Source organism: Pristiophorus japonicus, chromosome 21, assembly GCF_044704955.1.
Source record: "Pristiophorus japonicus isolate sPriJap1 chromosome 21, sPriJap1.hap1, whole genome shotgun sequence".
Taxonomy (NCBI): Eukaryota; Metazoa; Chordata; class Chondrichthyes; family Pristiophoridae; genus Pristiophorus; species Pristiophorus japonicus.
The window spans coordinates 69734066-69754083 of NC_091997.1; the positions used below are offsets into that span (position 1 = coordinate 69734066).

Here is a 20018-nt window from a genome sequence, read left to right on the forward strand (position 1 = left end):
TCTAACTTCTAACACATTATTTCATATTTTTCTACATTGAACTGTATCTGCCACCCTATCTATGGTGGCCTATCTATGCCTTGCTCCACTCTATCATTTGCCAGACTCCAAATTTAGCATCAGCAAATTTCAATCCTCCAGTCCAGGACATTTAACCATATAGTAAGTTAAACCAGTGCTCCAAATTTATATTAGAATTAACTCTCTTCACCAAAATGGAAATTTAAACATCGTTTATGTGTCGATACTAAAAATATTCCACTCACTATACCTTTCCAGTCAGAGAAACGTTCTTTTATACTGACCCTTTGCTTTCTGCCCTCCAACCACCTCTCTTCATGTAGCCATATTTCCTTCAAATACACGAGTTTGCCATAAGATCTTACATGGTACCGTATCAAATGTTTTTTGAAAAGCAACACCCACACCATTTCATTTAACTATCCTTTGTTTCTTCAAAATAATTTTATTAGGTTGCTCAGGCATGACCTGACTTTAGAAATTTATCCTGGATGGTCCTGAGTAACTTACATTTTTCCAAGTGCTTAATAATTTCATCACACATTATGGGATCTAGTATATTACCAACAGCTGAATAGTTATTTAACTTTGCTTCTTTCCAGGCTCAAATGCAACCTATTTAAGATAACAAATCCTGGCAGCTCATATGTAATGCAGTGGTTTTGTCTCCGACTAATGCAAGATAACAACTGGACCAGAAGATGCATTTGGTCGCTCTGAAATCCGTACATACAAGCGGATCCTTCAGTACCGACTCTGCTCAACTGCCAATAAAGGCTGCAAGCGCGGCCCTGAATACAGAATCCGTGCCTGTGCTATTTATTTAAAAAGCAAAGAGGGCAAATCTCCCCAGCGGTTGAAGACAAAAACCCCGATATCTATTTAATGAACGTTGTGAATGAGACAAATTCGAAACGCAACACATTTTACATGTCTGAAGCTTTAAAGAAAACACCTCTACTTGAACTTCTGTGAATGCTCTAAACAAAAAGCTCAATTGATTTGACAAACTTATACTGTTGTCGAACCCTTGAGGCTGGATCAATTAGCTTAATGCAGACCAAGGATGCGACCTGGAACTTTCATCGTCTGTACAGCTCACCTCACTTGTCTTTTACCAACTGAGGCATCACAGGAACTATAAGTTATTTGTTAGCTTACACCAGTAAAACGGTTGCAACTTACACATCCACAAGTAGTACAGCATTTTTACTACCCTCTGGAAGCCTGACGGGATCTCTGCTGCGAAGTCCTGGTAGAAGCATGGTTTGATGGGGCAGAACGAAGGTAAAGGGGGCCAGTTATTTCTTTTTGCTGTATGGAAGAATGAAGAAAACTTCTTTTTAAAAAAAAAAAAGCTTGTCAAAGGGAAAGTGCCACACTAAAATGCCACAGAATTCTCAATTGATAATCATACTTTTAGCAGCTAAGCTTTATGCAGTGCAATTGTTAATGCGGTCAAGGAACAGACACATGGGGCAGAACTCAATCTGACATGACCTTATTCAGTTCAGATATCTATGCACTTACTGATTCAGAATTGCCTGCTTTCATTATAAGAACATAAGAAATAGGAGCAGGAGTAGGCCCTACGGCCCATCGAGCCTGCTCCATCATTCAATAAGGTCATGGCTGATCATCAACCTCAACATTTCCCCACCCGATCTCTATATCCCTCGATTCCCCTGGACTCCAAAAATCTATCGATCTCAGGCTTGAACATATTCAGAGACTGAGCATTCCAAAGATTCACAACCCTCTGAGTGAAGAAATTACTCCTCATCTCTGTCTTAAATGGCTTTCCCCTTATCCTGAGACTGTGACCTCTAGTTCTAGACACTGCAGCCAGGGGAAACCACCTCTCTGCATCTACCCTGTCAATCCCCTTCAGAATCTGCCATGTTTTAATGAGATCACCCGAGAACGCCAGAGTATACGCCCATTCTACAGAATCTCTCATCATAAGACTGCCCTCTCATCCCAGGAATCAATCTGGTGAACTTCTGTTGTAGCGCCTCCAAGTATATCCTTCCTTAGATAAGGAGACCAAAACTGTGCACAGTACTCCAGGTGTGGTCTCATCAAGGCCCTGTATAGTTGTAGCAGGACTTCCTTACTCTTATACTCCAACCCCCTTGCAATAAAGGGCATCATATTTAACTTCATGCAACAATTATCCTTTAGGGGCCAAGTGTAGGCTGAATAGCCTTGCAACACATTGGAGGGATTGGAAGACTATTAAATCACTTCTGGAAGTGATCGCAGTTCAAGGAGTTTGTTTGTTTTTTTGTCCTTTCCCAATTTTTAATCCTTCTTGCTCCAACACCTATGTTTACTCTCCAAGTTTGCAGATGACACTAAGCTGGGTGGCAGTGTGAGCTGTGAGGAGGATGCTAAGAGGCTGCAGGGTGACTTGGACAGGTTAGGTGAGTGGGCAAATGCATGGCAGATGCAGTATAATGTGGATAAATGTGAGGTTATCCACTTTGGTGGCAAAAACAGGAAGACAGATTATCTGAGTGGTGACAGATTAGGAAAAGGGGAGGTGCAACGAGACCTGGGTGTCATGGTACATCAGTCATTGAAAGTAGGCTTGCTGGTACAGCAGGCGGTGAAGGAGGCAAATGGCATGTTGGCCTTCATAGCTAGGGGATTTGAGTATAGGAGCAGGGAGGTCTTACTGCAGTTGTACAGGGCCTTGGTGAGACCATATCTTGAGTAGTGTATACGGTTTTGGTCTCCTAATCTGAGGAAGGACATTTTTGTTATTGAGGGAGTGCAGTGAAGGTTCACCAGACTGATTCCTGGGATGGCAGGACTGACATATGAAGAAAGACTGGATCGACAAGGCTTATATTCACTGGAATTTAGATGAATGAGAGGGGTTCTCGAAGCATATAAAATTCTGACAGGATTGGACAGGTTAGATGCAGGAAGAATGTTCCCGATGTTGGGGAAGTCCAGAACCAGTGGTCACAGTCTAAGGATAAGGGGTAAGCCATTTAGGACCGAGATGAGGAGAAACTTATTCACTCAGAGAACTGTGAACCTGTGGAATTCTCTACCGCAGAAAGTTGTTGAGGCCAGTTCGTTAGATATATTCAAAAGGGAGTTAGATGTGGCCCTTAAGGCTAAAGGGATCGGGGGTATGGAAAGAAAGCAGGAGTGGGGTACTAAAGTTGCATGATCAGCCATGATCATATTGAATGATGGTGCAGGCTCAAAGAGCCGAATGGCCTGCATGCTTATATGCAACTTGGATTTACATAGCCGGTTTCACAAAACAGCCCTGTGCTTTTCAGCTGAGGGCTGGACCAGAGCAGCAATAACAAAGGAATTAGAGGAGATGGCCACAGAAATAGGTTTTAAGCAAGCCTTTGAAAGATGTGGACAAGGAAGGGCTTAGTGAAAGAATTCTGCAGCGTGAGGGCAAGATGGATGAAGGCTCCGGTACAGTCAAGGCAGGAGAGAAAATGGACAGTAGGTGAAAGTCTGAAAGGATGTGAACAGGAGCATATGGCTGGAGGAGGTTACACAGGAAAGCAGAGTAACACCATGGAGGAATTTGTAGACAAGGATGAGAATTTACAAGTTGATGCACTGAGGGGATAGTGAGTCAATGGAGATTGGTGCATACAGGAGTGAAAGGCAGGGAGGACTGATAAACAGTTTAGCAAATCCTTACTATTATAAGTTTCATTTTTCAGTTCCTGCTCCTTGCGGTCTAGTTCTGCAGCTTTCCTTTCGAGCTCTTCTTGCTGTCGAAGTAGTGCCAACTGTGCAGCTGTAGCAGTGGCCTGAATAGTACGTAAACAAAATGTAAACCAATGGCAATATCGTTGGGCAAAAATTGTCCACGTTTCTAATTTTACAAATTCCCCAAAACATTTTCACTTGTGGTAGAAGCATGGGAAGATCCAACCAGCAGAAATGTGTCAGGGCCACCATGTCCAGCTGACAAGTTATATAATCCCAATACGGGGCTGGTTCGGTTCATTTTCTCTTCCTCCCCTGCCATCTTGGACCAATGCGCCAGCAAACAGTGCAACGCTGGGAGAGGGGGCAGTCTGGCTGCACGCTACCTTCTCAACTCTGGAACTTGAGCCCAAATCTAAAGTCCAAAACTGAGGGGATGGAAGTTCATCTCCCTCTCTGCAAGTGTCCGACATGAAATGAGCTGGCACCAGCTCAACCCAAATCTTGCCGGACACAGACCCACAGCAAAGAGTCAATGATGACGTGTGAAATTAATGAATCATTAGGAAGCACTCTTTGTAGACTGGAATTGGGTTACATTGTCAGGTCCAATAACGGGAGCTTTACTTGGCATCCCATAAAGCGAGAACTCAACTGGGAATGCTGCCACCGTCACTGCGGTAACGTAGCCAAAATGGAAAAGTGAGTCAACTTCAGAACTAACTGATGTTTGAATTTTTGTGCACATAGCGAATATTGAAAGCTGTTAAACACAATATGACAAACAAACTTACTCCCTCTGTACAGAAAACTGAAGTGATATTGAGAACAGAAATAAAATAACTGATTTTTCAATTCAAGAATGAGGCACCATGTGCAAGGGGTCAGGCAAGGGGCAGGGAAACACCAGGCCAATGTGATGGCAAACCCCATGAAGAGGCAGTATCTTAGTGGTTCCCCACCCCCACTTATTCAGTTGTACATATAGGGTCATGACACTACTAAAACTGAATGAAGAAATTGGGTTACATTCTCAGACTGAGATCTGAATTTGGGATGCCTGTGTTGAAAGCCCAACAGGATACCAAGGTAGTTATTTTTGTTCTTCAAACTAGTTTGACAACAGGGGGCATAGATTTAAATTAATTGGTAGGAGGTTTAGAGGGGATTTGAGGGGAAACTTCTTCACCCGGAGGGTGGTGGGGGTCTGGAACGCATTGCCTGAAAGGTTGGTAGAGGCAGAAACCCTCACCACATTTAAAAAGTACCTGGGTGTGCACTTGAAGTGCTGTAACCTACAGGGCTACGGTCCCAGAGCTGGAAAGTGGGGTTAGGCTGGATGGCTCTTTGTCGGCCGGCGCAGACACGATGGGCCAAAATGGCCTCCATCCGTGCTGTAAATTTCTATTCTATGACAGAAATGTATCTTTTGGATAACTGATCAGGAAAGAGAGGGTACTAAAACTGTGAGAAACACGTCGGTAACCCAATTTTATACATTTCATAAAACATCTACCTTTTTCAGAATGCAGCTCGTGTGCCTACCTGATCCTAGCTTCCTTCTCACCTTGTCTTTAGATTCGAAAGGGATTCCCCCTAATAACCTGCAGGTCTCTGAGTACTTGTCATTGTTAACTGGAGCTGACAATGGACTGGATAAGGTAGTCAGAAACTTCCTGGCCTGCTGCAACAGTAGTATCTGCAATACAAGCTAGACAGTCTATCTCCATGATCTCCAATAGCTGAAAGGGCCCATCTCAAAAGCTTGCACTCCTGCCTGAAGTGTACAGGCATTGACACAAGTTATGATCACACACAGTCAGGGTTGCACTCTACAAATGACCCCCAATTGCAACAACAACAAATAAATCACATTATCAGAATGAATGATTTAAAATGGCAATGATAGTGGGATGGAATGGTCGCACTCCTAAACTGTAGAAAGTTGCAAAGATTTTTTTTTTTTACAAATCCTCAATAAAAAAGATACAGCTGAAAAGAAGGGTTCTTCAAACACAATAGATGCATCTGGTGGGTCAAAAATATGAAAATACTAGCAGTTTTAAATCTGCCTAGAAAGCAAAATGTACCATTTCAGAGTTAACTTTCAGCTGGAGGTTTGAGGAGGATCACAAACTTGAAATCAATTAAACTTTATGTACATTTGGAGCATGAGTGAACTTTTGAGACCGAGTCTTGTTTTACTACAAGTACTGGTATCAACCTAAAATCTGTCATTTTTAAGATGCTATTTAGAAAAATTCTGAAATGAAATATCAGGACTCAATGCTAACTTTACATGTACAGTAATTTACTGAGCTCACTTCAACTGTGAAAGTGCTTCAACATTGAAAGCTCAAGTGGTTTATAAAAGTCACTAGACAATCCTTCTTTGAATTGCTGTCTCATAACTCACCCCTGCTGCTGGTTAATTGCCTGTGTTGATTAATTCAGAGTGTGATAATGCACTGTTTCCCCTGACTATAGGTTTGGAACCAGGAAATGGTCACAAACTTAACAGTGCACATCAATATGAAAGTTGCATACATGCATGAAACTCTGGGATAAGCCATCAAAGTTGGTAAGGCCCCTGTAAAACATGTTGGGCTGAATTTTCAGCTTTGATGATTTTGGGGCAGTAATGGCGGCGGGGCGATAAAGTTTGCGCCCGGGAACAGTTTGCGCCTCAGTCAGCAAAATTGGGCAGCTGGGCCCAGAGTCTGGAGCGCAGCACTAAGGGACGCGTCCTCTCTTAGGGCATTAGCATGGGAAATACCAAAGCGAATGAGCCAGGCCGGGAGCGCTGAGAGACGCGCCTGGGGAAGAAAAAAAAACCTGAAAAATAAACCCACGAAAACATCTCCACAACAAAAAAAAAAATTAAGAAAAAATAATCACTTACCTTAGGACTGCATTACTTACCTCACTGCAGTCGGCATAGGTTCCCCCACCAGTTTTCCAAGGCGTTCACTGCTGGGTGTACGGGAGTCAAGAAACGAGTCGGTGTTGCAACCAATAGTTGCACACCGGCGCAGTTCTTCTGGGCGGTACTGCTCCGTGTCGCCGCAAAACCGGCCCAGAATACCCTCACGGGGCGCTGGAGGCTAACCCCCCACTCCACCCGCCCAGAAGACCTCACTGCCACCTGAGGGCAACAGAGCACAAAGGACTGGAAAATTGAAGTAGACTTCAAAAAATACTTTTGTTGGAGGTATTTTGCAGTATCTGCAGCGACGTTACCAGACCCCCCCCTCCCCACCTTCCTCAAGGCGTGCGGGCGCGCAATCAGAAGGTCCTGCACAGGCCGCTCACAAGCTGTTGCCGTTGGAACAGATGCCGCACAGCAAATTTAAAGGGACAGAGAAAATAAAAAAAGAGGGGAAAAATTGATCTGCAGTGGCATGGTGGCTTACGACTGAACAGCATTCTACAACAGGTATTTCAGCATCAACACACACAGTACCCATTACAAACAGATGTCCTAATCGTCTTCAAGGGAGCTTACACCAGAATGGCCTCGGTACTACACTGCAATTTCAGCCTTTGTGTAGTATGTATCATTTCTAAGTATCCTGAAATTCATGTCTATTGTGGACATCAGCCAACTCCTTACCTTTAGTCGCTGGCACCAAGTAATAAAACTAATGCCCGCAATCTACAGAGAAGCATTTATTTTCCAGTCACTAATATTAAAGAAACTCTCATCGCATTTAAAAAGTACTTGGATGTGCATTCAAAGTGCCATAACCTAAAGGGCTACAGACCAAGAGCTGGAAAGTGGGATTAGGCTGGATAGCACAGCCTCAAAATACGGGGGAGCCAATTTAAAACCGAGTTGAGAAGGAATTTCTTCTCCCAGTGGGTTGTGAATCTGTGGAATTCTCTGCCCAAGGGAGCAGTTGAGGCTAGCTCATTGAATGTATTCAAATCACAGATAGATAGATTTTTAACCAATAAGGGAATTAAGGGTTACGGGGAGCGGGCGGGTAAGTGGAGCTGAGTCCAAGGCCAGATCAGCCATGATCTTGTTGAATGGTGGAGCAAGCTCGAGGGGGGTAGATGGCCGACTCCTGTTCCTAATTCTTATGTTCTGATGTTCTTTTTCAGCCGGCACTGTTACAATGGGCTGAATGGCCTCCTTCCGTGCCGTATATTTCTATGATTAGAAACCAAATTGTCCCAAGATTTGGGTCATTTCTCAGCTTGGTAAACAGGGAGTTGAGAACATTGAACTGAGGTTAACAACACAATCCAAAATTTGGGGGGTGGGGGGGGAGGAAAGGGGAAAGGACCAAAAATTGTTCCATATCCACTCAAAAGTTTTCTTGATCGAATTTCATATAGAAACATAGAAAATAGGTGCAGGAGCAGGCCATTCGGCCCTTCTAGCCTGCGCCGCCATTCAATGAGTTCATGGCTGAACATTCAACTTCAGTACCCCATTCCTGCTTTCTCGCCATACCCCTTGATCCCCCGAGTAGTAAGGACCTCATCTAACTCCTTTTTGAATATATTTAGTGAATTAGCCTCAACAACTTTCTGTGGTAGAGAATTCCACAGGTTCACCACTCTCTGGGTGAAGAAGTTCCTCCGCATCTCGGTCCTAAATGGCTTACCCCTTATCCTTAGACTGTGACCCCTGGTTCTGGACTTCCCCAACATTGGGAACATTCTTCCTGCATCTAACCTGTCTAACCCCGTCAGAATTTTAAACGTTTCTATGAGGTCCCCTCTCATTCTTCTGAACTCCAGTGAATACAAGCCCAGTTGATCCAGTCTTTCTTGATAGGTCAGTCCTGCCATCCCGGGAATCAGTCTGGTGAACCTTCGCTGCACTCCCTCAATAGCAAGAATGTCCTTCCTCAGGTTAGGAGACCAAAACTGTACACAATACTCCAGGTGTGGCCTCACCAATGCCCTGTACAACTGTAGCAACACCTCCCTGCCCCTGTACTCAAATCCCCTTGCTATGAAGGCCAACATGCTATTTGCTTTCTTAACCGCCTGCTGCACCTGCATGCCAACCTTCAATGACTGATGTACCATGACACCCAGGTCTCTTTGCACCTCCCCTTTTCCTAATCTGTCACCATTCAGATAATAGTCTGTCTCTGTTTTTACCACCAAAGTGGATAACCTCACATTTATCCACATTATACTTCATCTGCCATGCATTTGCCCACTCACCTAACCTATCCAAGTCGCTCTGCAGCCTCACAGCATCCTCCTCGCAGCTCACACTGCCACCCAACTTAGTGTCATCCGCAAATTTGGAGATACTACATTTAATCCCCTCATCTAAATCATTAATGTACAGTGTAAACAGCTGGGGCCCCAGCACAGAACCTTGCGGTACCCCACTAGTCACTGCCTGCCATTCTGAAAAGTACCCATTTACTCCTACTCTTTGCTTCCTGTCTGACAACCAGTTCTCAATCCATGTCAGTACACTACCCCCAATCCCATGTGCTCTAACTTTGCACATCAATCTCGTGTGGGACCTTGTCGAACGCCTTCTGAAAGTCCAAATATACCACATCAACTGGTTCTCCCTTATCCACTCTACTGGAAACATCCTCAAAAAATTCCAGAAGATTTGTCAAGCATGATTTCCCTTTCACAAATCCATGCTGACTTGGACCTATCATGTCACCTCTTTCCAAATGCACTGCTATGACATCCTTAATAATTGATTCCATCATTTTACCCACTACCGATGTCAGGCTGACCGGTCTATAATTCCCTGTTTTCTCTCTCCCTCCTTTTTTAAAAAGTGGGGTTACATTGGCTACCCTCCACTCCATAGGAACTGATCCAGAGTCAATGGAATGTTGGAAAATGACTGTCAACGCATCCACTATTTCCAAGGCCACCTCCTTATATATAACAAACAAAAGCCAGGACTTATTCATGTAAAGTGCGTCAAGTCCAAGTAATTGCACACGCAGGCTAGTGGCACAACACATTGATGATGCAATATGCCGCATCATGGAGTGGTCAGTGAGCTTGGAGGACTGGTTTCCTGCAGAGAGTGTTTTCAAGAGTAGTGAAGTGCCAGAGTTACATCAGCCTGTTGCCACACAGGTGCCCAATTATAGCCAGTCACTGTCAAAGGCCTGGAAACAACTTGCGTATTCACCCTCTCAAATCAGGGAAATTGTGCACAGTGGGTGCAGGGTCAAACTGTTTATTGCTCTTAAAATTCTAAATAAAACATTGACTTGATCAAGCAATTAGTATAGTTCATACAATCTGTAAGGTAAGAAAGCAAGGTGGGGTGAGGAAAGGCAAATAAACTTTATTTCAAAAGGTTCATAAGTCGGATTTTAGACGTCCACATTATCTGTAACTGATTGCCTAGGCAATTAAAAAAAAAAAAATTGCATTTATACAGCACCTCATCACATCCTCAAGATGTCCCAGAGCACTACAACTAACTGAGATGCAGTCAGTTATCTAACAAGTGGCAAATGAGATAACCAACACCATCTCAAACAGGTTGAGAGGGGAATATTGGTGAGGATCTTCACATAGTGCCATGGGATCTTTTACATCCACCAGAGCAGACAAATAGCATCTCGGTTTGCAGTCACATCTGAACGACAGCTCCCTCGACAATGCAGCACTCCCTCAATATGGCAGTGAACTGTCGGTCTTTGATTATGTGCTCATCTATAGTGAGGCTTGAACTCTCAACCTTCTGACTCACCGAGTGCTACCAACTCAACCAAGTTGGTTTCTATAAGGTTTTGCTTTTACTGTAATACTCTGCAGTGCTAACTGCTCAATGGAGTCGTATAATGTATAACTGAGGCCCTGTCTTGTCTCTCAGGTGGCACTATTTCGAAGAAAAGCATGGGAGTTTTCCCCAGTGTCCTGGCCAATTATTTATCCCTCAATCAACATAATCAAGATTATCCGGTCATTATCACATTGCTATTTGTGGGAGCTTGCTGTGCGCAAGTTGACTGCCACATTTCCCACATTACAACAGTGACTACACTTCAAAAAGTACTTCATTGGCTGTTGCGCGCTTTGACATGTCCGGTGCTCATGAAAGGTGCTATATAAAATGTTAGATCTTTCTTTTTTCTTTCATTATTCCATACCTGAGGACTGGGTTCCACTGTAGGCTGCAATATTGCTGGTTGAGAAGGAGTCGTCTTCTGTCCAGCTGGTACTTTGCTATCTGAAGTAGGAGGTGTCTAAAAAGAAAAATAACTGCGTTAGAAACAAACTAAAGTGCTCATTTAGAATTAAGTAACTGCGATCCCTCTCCACACAGATGCACCAGGAATCAAACCGGCAATAAGGGTCATTTGCGAATATATAAAAAGATACAACATATAAAAGTAACACTTGTATTTTTAGCATGCCTGATCACATCTCCACATAACGGATTACTTTTGAAGTGTAATGAGTGTTTATAAACAAAAACCGCAGCCAATCTGTAGCAGCAACATTCTACAAGCAGCTGTGAGGTGAAGAACCAGCTAAGGGGTTTTTGGTGGTGTTGGCAGAGAGGGGAATGTTGGCCAAGTCAGCACTTGAACATGTTGCTTTCCTTCGGATACTGCTATGACATTAATGCCCACCTGAATCAATGAAATAGGTCGACAGAGCCTTCGTCTAATGTCGCATCCAAATTACTGAAATAGATTTGAATTCTGAATTTATTGCTGTACAGATTTGCAACCAAAATGTCAATTTAATAGATCATTTTTTTTCTTGCTCATCTATTCTGAAAGAACAAGTTCATAAAGTTTTTTAGTTTTATTACTGAACCCAGGATTTGTAGGAAATCCATAGCTGACTGGCCCAATATCCAAGAATAATGGATTTTTAACGAGTGATGCCTAATTTGGCTATTCACATGTCTTACATAAGAACTTTAGAAATAGGTGGAGTCAGCCATTCAGCCCCTCGAGCCTGTCCCGCCATTCATTGAGATCATGGCTGATCTTTGACCTCAACTTCACCTTCCTGCATTATCACCGTATCGCTGGATTCCCTTAATATACATAGAAACATAGAAAATAGGTTCAGGAGTAGGCCATTCGAGCCTGCACCGCCATTCAATGAGTTCATGGCTGAACATGAAACTTCAGTACCCCATTCCTGCATTTTCACCATACCCCTTGATCCCCTAGTAGTAATGACTACATCTAACTCCTTTTTGAATATATTTAGTGAATTGGCCTCAACAACTTTCTGTGGTAGAGAATTCCATAGGTTTACCACTCTCTGGGTGAAGAAGTTTCTCCTCATCTCAGTCCTAAATGGCTTACCCCTTATCCTTAGACTGTGACCCCTGGTTCTGGACTTCCCCAACATTGGGAACATTCTTCCTGCATCTAACCTGTTTAAACGTTTCTATGTGATCCCCTCTCATTCTTCTGAACTCCAGTGAATACAAGCAGTCTTTCTTGATATGTCAGTTCCGCCATCCCAGGAATCAGTCTGGTGAACCTTCGCTGCACTCCCTCAATAGCAAGAATGTCCTTCCTCAAGTTAGGAGACCAAAACTGTACATAATATTCCAGGTGTGGCCTCACCAAGGCCCTGTACAATTGTAGTAACACCTCCCTGCCCCTGTACTCAAATCGCCTCGCTATGAACATGCCATTTGCTTTCTTAACCGCTTGCTGTACCTGCATGCCAACCTTCAATGACTGATGTACCATGACACCCAGGTCTCGTTGCACCTCCCCTTTTCCTAATCTGTCACCATTCAGATAATAGTCTGTCTCTCTGTTTTTACCACCAAAGTGGATAACCTCACATTTATCTACATTATACTTCATCTGCCATGCATTTGCCCACTCACCTAACCTATCCAAGTCACTCTGCAGCCTCATAGCATCCTCCTCGCAGCTCACACTGCCACCCAACTTAGTGTCATCCGCAAATTTGGAGATACTACATTTAATCCCCTCGTCTAAATCATTAATGTACAATGTAAACAGCTGGGGCCCCAGCACAGAACCTTGCGGTACCCCACTAGTCACTGCCTGCCATTCTGAAAAGTACCCATTTGCTCCTACTCTTTGCTTCCTGTCTGCCAACCAGTTCTCAATCCACGTCAGCACACTACCCCCAACCCCATGTGCTTTAACTTTGCACATTAATCTCCTGTGTGGGACCTTGTCGAAAGCCTTCTGAAAGTCCAAATACACCACATCAACTGGTTCTCCCTGGTCCACTCTACTGGAAACATCCTCAAAAAATTCCAGAAGATTTGTCAAGCATGATTTCCCTTTCACAAATCCATGCTGACTTGGACCTATCATGTCACCTCTTTCCAAATGCACTGCTATGACATCCTTAATAATTGATTCCATCATTTTACCCACTACCAATGTCAGCCTGATCGGTCTATAATTCCCTGTTTTCTCTCTCCCTCCTTTTTTAAAAAGTGGGGTTACATTGAATACCCTCCACTCCACAGGAACTGATCCAGAGTCAATGGAATGTTGGAAAATGACGGTCAATGCATCCGCTATTTCCAAGGCCACCTCCTAAAGTACTCTGGGATGCAGTCCATCAGGCCCTGGGGATTTAATCGGCCTTCAATCCCATCAATTTCCCCAACACAATTTCCTGACGAATAAGGATTTCCCGCAGTTCCTCCTTCTTACTCGACCCTCTGACCCCTTTTATATCCGGAAGGTTGTTTGAGTCCTCCTTAGTGAAAACTGAACCAAAGTACTTATTTAATTGGTCTGCCATTTCTTTGTTCCCAGTTATGACTTCCCCCGATTCTGACTGCAGGGGACCTACGTTTGTCTTTACTAACCTTTTTCTCTTTACATATCTATAGAAGCTTTTGCAGTCCGTCTTAATGTTCCCTGCAAGCTTCCTCTCGTACTCTATTTTCCCTGCCCTAATCAAACACTTTGTCCTCCTCTGCTGAATTCTAAATGTCTCCCAGTCCCCGGGTTCGCTGCTATTTCTGGCCAATTTGCATGCCAATTCCTTGGCTTTAATACTATCCCTGATTTCCCTTGATAGCCACAGTTGAGCCACCTCCCCTTTTTTATTTTTACACCAGACAGGGATGTACAATTGTTGTAGTGCATCCATGCGGTCTCTAAATGTCTGCCATTGCCCATCCACTGACAACCCCTTAAGTATCATTCGCCAATCTATCCTAGCCAATTCACGCCTCATACCTTCAAAGTTACTCTTCTTTAAGTTCTGGACCATGGTCTCTGAATTAACTGTTTCATTCTCCATCCTAATGTAGAATTCCACCATATTATGGTCACTCTTCCCCAAGGAGCCTCACACAACAAGATTGCTAATTAATGCTCTCTCATTACACAACACCCAGTCTAAGATGGCCTCCCCCCTAGTTGGTTCCTCGACATATTGGTCTAGAAAACCATCCCTTATGCACTCCAGGAAATCCTCCTCCACCGTATTGCTTCCAGTTTGGTTAGCCCAATCTATGTGCATATTAAAGTCACCCATGATAACTGCTGCACTTTTATTGCATGCACCCCTAATTTCCTGTTTGATGCCCTCCCCAACATCACTACTACTGTTTGGAGGTCTGTACACAACTCCCATTAAAGTTTTTTGCCCTTTGGTGTTCTGCAGCTCTACCCATATAGATTCCACATCATCCAAGCTAATATCCTTCCTAACTATTACATTAATCTCCTCTTTAACCAGCAATGCTACCCCACCTCCTTTTCCTTTTATTCTATCCTTCCTGAATGTTGAATACCCATGGATGTTGAGTTCCCAGCCCTGATTATCCTGGAGCCACGTCTCTGTAATCCCAATCACATCATATCTGTTAACATCTATTTGCACAGTTAATTCATCCATCTTATTACAGATACTCCTTGCATTAAGACACAAAGCCTTCAGGCTTGTTTTTTTTAACAACCCTTGTCCTTTTAGAATTATGATGTAGTGTGGCCCTTTTTGTTTCTTGCTTTTGTTTACTCGGCCTTCCACTATGGCTTTTTACCTTTCTACCATCTGTTTCTGACTCCATATTACTTCGCCCTGTCTCGCTGCATAGGTCCCCATCCCTCTGCCATATTAGTTTAAACACTCCAGAACTACATTAGCAAATGTTACCCCCAGGACATCAGTTCCAGTCCTGCCCAAGTGCAAACCGTCCTTTTTGTACAGGTCCCACTTCCCCCAGAACTGGTTCCAATGTCCCAGGAATTTGAATCCCTCCCTCTTGCACCACTGCTCAAGCCACGTATTTATTCTAACTATCCTGCTCCCTCTACTGATTAGCACATGGCACTGGTAGCAATCCAGAGATTACTACCTTTGAGGTCCTACTTTTTTAATTTAACTCCTTGCTCCCTAAATTCAGCTTGTAGGACCTCTTGCCGCTTCTTACCTATATCGTTGGTACCTACATGTACCACGACAACTGGCTGTTCACCCTCCCTCTCCAGAATGCTCTGCAGCCGCTCTGAGACATCCTTGACCCTTGCACCAGAGAGGCAATATACCATCCTGGAGTCTCGGTTGCGGCCGCAGAAACTCCTACCTATTTCCCTCACAATAGAGTCCCCTATCACTATAGCTCGCCCACTCTTTTTTCCGCCCTTCCGTGCAGCAGAGCCACCCATGGTGCCATGAACCTGGCTGCTGGTGCCTTCCCCTGGTAAGTCATCTCCCCCAACAGTATCCAAAACGGTATATCTGTTTTGGAGGGAGATGACCACTCCTGATACAAAATCTATCAATCTCTGTCTCAAAGACTGAGCATCCACAGCCCCCTGGGGTAGAGAATTCCAAAGATTCACCACCTGAGTGAAGAAATTTCTCCTCATCTCAGTCCTAAATGGCTGATCCCTTACCCTGAGACTGTGACCCCTGGTTCTAGACTCCTCAGCCAGATGAAACATCCTCCCTGCATCTACCCTGTCAAGCTCTAAGAATTTTTGTATGTTTCAATGAGATCACCTCATTCTTCTAAACTCTAGAGAATATAGGCCTAGTCTATTCAATCTCTCCTCGTAGGACAATCCCTCCATCCCAGGAATCAGTCTGGTGAACCTTTGTTGCACTCCTTCTGTGGCATGTAGATCCTTCCTTAGGTAAGGAGACCAAAACTGTGCACAATACTCCAGGGCCCTATATAATTGCACATAAACCGACACAACTGAAATAACCCATTTCATTCTTGGCTTATCCCCAAGATACCAAAGATTTTATGTACAACTCAATGACTTTATTACATTGTTCTATGTTGCCAATAACCATGGTGGTGAACAGAATAATTTGGTTTCAGAACAATTATCCAACATTGTTTAATTTAGGTCAGAAATACAGTATCGCAGCCTTAACCGGTTAGATTATTTGCATATTAGCAATATGCAGCTTCGGGAATTATAGCGGGTGCTCAACAAAGAGAGCCCTTTTCAAATTATCTTGCAAAGTAACAGACAACAGAAATGTCTTCACTCAGAGGGTGGTGAATCATTGGAATTCTCTACCCCAGAGGGCTGTGGAGGCTTAGTCGTTGAGTATATTCAAGACAGAGATCGACAGATTTTTGAATATGAAGGGAATCAAGGGATATGGGGACAGTGCAGGAAAGTGGAGTTGAGGTAGATCAGCCATGATCTCATTGAATGGTGGAGGATGTTCAAAGGGCTGAAGGGCCTACTCCCGAAAGACAGAGCAGCCTTCTGTCGGATGAGACATTAAACCGAGGCCCTGTCTGCTCTCAAATGAACGTAAATGATCCCATGGCACTATTTCGAAGAGGAGTTATCCCTGGTGCCCTGACCAATATTTATCCCTCAATCAACATCACTAAAAAAACAGATTAGCTGGTTATCACATTATTGTTTGTGGGAGCTTGCTGTGCACAAATTGGCTGCTGTATTTACCACATTACAATAGTGCCGACACTTTTTTAAAAAAAAGTTCTTTATTGGCTGTAAAGCACTTTGGGACATCTGATGGTCATGAAAGGCGCTTTATAAATGCACGTCTTTCTTTCATTTTCTTTTCCCATTTCTTATGTTCTTATAGCAACCATATTCTTGTTTTAAGTCTATATCTTAGATGAATGTTGATATAAAAAGGCGGGGAATGAGTCGATGTGCCTTAGAGATCAGGTCCAATCTCCTGCCTGCACCAAGAACATAAATAACAAAAGAAATAGGAGCAGAAGTAGGCCATTTGGCCCCTCGAGCCTGCTCCGCCATTCAATAAGATCATGGGTGATCTGATCTTGGCCTCAACTTCACTTCCCTGCCCGCTCACCATAACCCTTGACTAAGTCAACTGATCTCAAACCAGGTGTGACAGGTGTGCTATAAAGTAGCTTCAGTGCCCTGGAAAGGAAATAGGAAATACAGCCCTGTAGAACGTTCTCATTCCTGATCCCTATCCTGTGATCCCTGTTGGAAGTACATGGATGTCAGGTGACAACTGTCAGGCTGAGCTGTGTTTGTACCCCACCCTCACAGTCGAGCTTACTTGGGTGAGATAGCACTGGTCAACAGGTGCTCAAGGGCAGTACTCCAGTAAGTATTCAACATCTTCTAGCGAGGAGGGGAGTGGGAAATTAGCAAGCAAAAAATGGACTTGTATTACACTAACTGCTAGGAATGCCTGAACAACACAGATCTAAAATAACCTGCAGATTCCTCACTAGTCTCCAGTAGCTACTAAGGACCGTCTGACTATTATTCACGTGAGTAAACTTGCCAAACCCGATTACTTCCACACACAATTTATAAAATCCAGATTAGCCATTTTAAAAAGGTATGTTTTGTAACATTTCATATCAATTCCACGATTGCATGCGACCAAACTATAAAAGATGGGCATTTAAAGTGAAACTGCCACTAAAGTGGGTTTCAAAATGGACCCCTTCGAAAATATTTTGTAATTAATATACATCAATATAGAGTCAAAGTTTTGACATGTTAATTTACACACCAAGATCTTTTTAAGGAGGAACTTCCAATGGATTGCACAAGTTATGCATTACAAGCAACTTTTGAACAAGTTTATAGCAAATTACAATGAGCTCAAACTGCCTGTTGGGTTGTGTTCAACACTGTCCCCAATTACTCATCATCCAACATGCCATCCATCCTGACAAGCAAACACTGCAACTTTCCTGGATCTTTCCCCTCTACCCAGCTAAGATCAAAAACTCTGATTCGCAGCAAAAAAAAAACCCCAGGCACAGAGGTATGTAAATCACTTTTTTCTCGACTCAGATTTACCCGTATAGCACAGCTGCAAGTTTCTGCACATATATGGCTGGACTAGAAATAAGGAGCACTGCTAAAGTTCACTTTCTGGTGAAGCAGAAAGAAGGATTATTAACAGTATACAAACCAAACTTACCAGCCTGGAGTTCTCGGTGAATGGATTAAAGTCATCAATTCCTTGCTGGTTAGCATTTGTCAGTTGAGTTACTGATGGATCCTGAGAAGACAGAAACACACAGTACCTGTGAGCATAAGTACTATTGGGAAAACTTCACTGCATTAAACAATTCCTTCCCTGGGAGAGTGTATAAAATGGAATCTAGATTCATTCATGGGTAACTTAAACTCAGCAGAATAGGTGCCTCTGCTAAATTTTGCTCTTATCTCAAGTGTGTAGCTAAATTAGCTTTCCTCTCATCAGTTTCTCAGTCTCCTCCTCTCCCTCCTATTTAAGCAAAGTTATCTTGGGACCCACAGGTATTAGAATAATGGAACAACGAGCTGCATATTCCAGCCTCCTCCCCCCACCACCTCCTAAAGTACCAACACAGTGATATATTGATGCTTGACTGCTGAGCCCCTCGGGTACCTCACCCAAGTGGTAATTTTTCATGTGAGCCCAGACAGCGTCAGCAACAATTCACTGAGGGGAGAGGAGACTATAGCCATCCCCACTCTGACCAATGTCCACACATACACAGTTTCCGTCAAGGACTGCAAATTTAGGAGGCAGAAACCCTGGTGATTTCCCCTTCCCTAGCCCAAGGACAGCATCTCTGCTACCACCATAACTGCGATTAAATTCGTCATCAAGGACATATTATTCGGATGTTCAGATCATTATCCTCCAGTACCACTAAATTCGACTGGCAAAAGAAATGCAGTTGCTGCATTAAAATAATCGCCGTACAAGCATATATAACAAGGTGACCATCCACCAGAAGGGAGCAGTTAATAGGTACAGGCTGAATCTCTCTTATCCGGAACCCTCGGGATCTGGTCTGTTCTCGATAAGGGATTTTTCTGGACGAGGGGCGGTCATGTTAAATTGGATGGTACAGGTACTGAGCAAGGGGATATCGGGGCTGGCTGACTTGCAGCAGAGAGATCATGGGGCGGGGGGGTGGGGGGGGGCTCCGGTGGATCGCGGGGTTAGGCCAGTGATTGCGGGAGTCGGCAGCGAGGAAGGACTTCAATTTGTTTATGTCGGAGTTCTGCACATGTGCCACTCGGTAGCCGGGAATGGTTCTGGACGAGGAGTGGTTCTGGATAAGGGAGGTTCAACCTGTAACAGTTGATGTCAAGAATAAAATGTACAGATTCTTCACAAGGAAATCATGTGAGCAGCTGTTGCACGATCGGGGGCATAATGTTATCAACTTTGAATGTGGGACCGCTGGCTATGGATCTTTAATGCCTTCAATTTACTGCCTAACCTTTTGTTCTACATCAGCACCATTAGAACATAAGAAATAGGAGCAGGAGTCGGCCATTTGGCCCCTCGAGCCTGCTCCGCCATTTAATAAGATCATGGCTGATCTGATCTCGGCCTCAACTTCAGCTTCCCTGCCGGCTCCCCATAACCCTCGACTTCCTTATTGTTCAGAACTCCCTTATCGTTCAGAAATTCTAAAGGTTTCCTGGATAGTCTTCTGAATGTTGCCCCTGCACAAAAGGACGCACCCCTACTTTGTCAAAAAATAAATCCATTTTTCAAGTTTGAAGATGGAACCGGATGTTAAACTATACACAATATGAACAGGCACAATTATAGTAATGCACGTCAGTCTCTGTTTAGGAAGTTAAGTCTGCAATTTTGCAACTGTTTTAACATCAGTTTACAAGTTTTGTTCAAAAATAAGCATGTTAAACTTCTTTTTCTCAGGGTGACTCTCAGAATGCGTCAGCAATATTCCAGTTTCTTGCCCAATTGACTATTCTTCACGTTGATGACATTGACTGTTGGCAGGCTTTTTGGACGAAAACTCAATCCCATCCATAAGGAGTCAGCCTTGGCTCAGTGGTAGCGCTCTCACCCGAGTCAGAAGGTCAGAGGTTCAAACTTCACTCCAGACTCGAGCATAT

At 43.7% G+C, this 20018-nt stretch overlaps 1 protein-coding gene across 2 annotated transcripts in view; it reads right to left on the reverse strand.

The window, feature by feature from the left end:
• scamp2 (secretory carrier membrane protein 2) overlaps positions 1-20018 on the reverse strand; it is a 54791-nt gene that overhangs the window by 22138 nt on the left and 12635 nt on the right. Inside the window, exons 2-6 of one of the 2 annotated variants that reach the window (XM_070865012.1) lie at positions 18070-18150; positions 10827-10922; positions 5285-5416; positions 3707-3818; positions 1207-1335 (exon numbers count right to left, since the gene is read on the reverse strand). In XM_070865012.1, the coding sequence (XP_070721113.1) occupies positions 1207-1335; positions 3707-3818; positions 5285-5416; positions 10827-10922; positions 18070-18150 (550 nt within the window). The remainder of the gene's footprint in view (positions 1-1206; positions 1336-3706; positions 3819-5284; positions 5417-10826; positions 10923-18069; positions 18151-20018) is intronic. The other variant, XM_070865013.1, reaches the window with a different exon arrangement.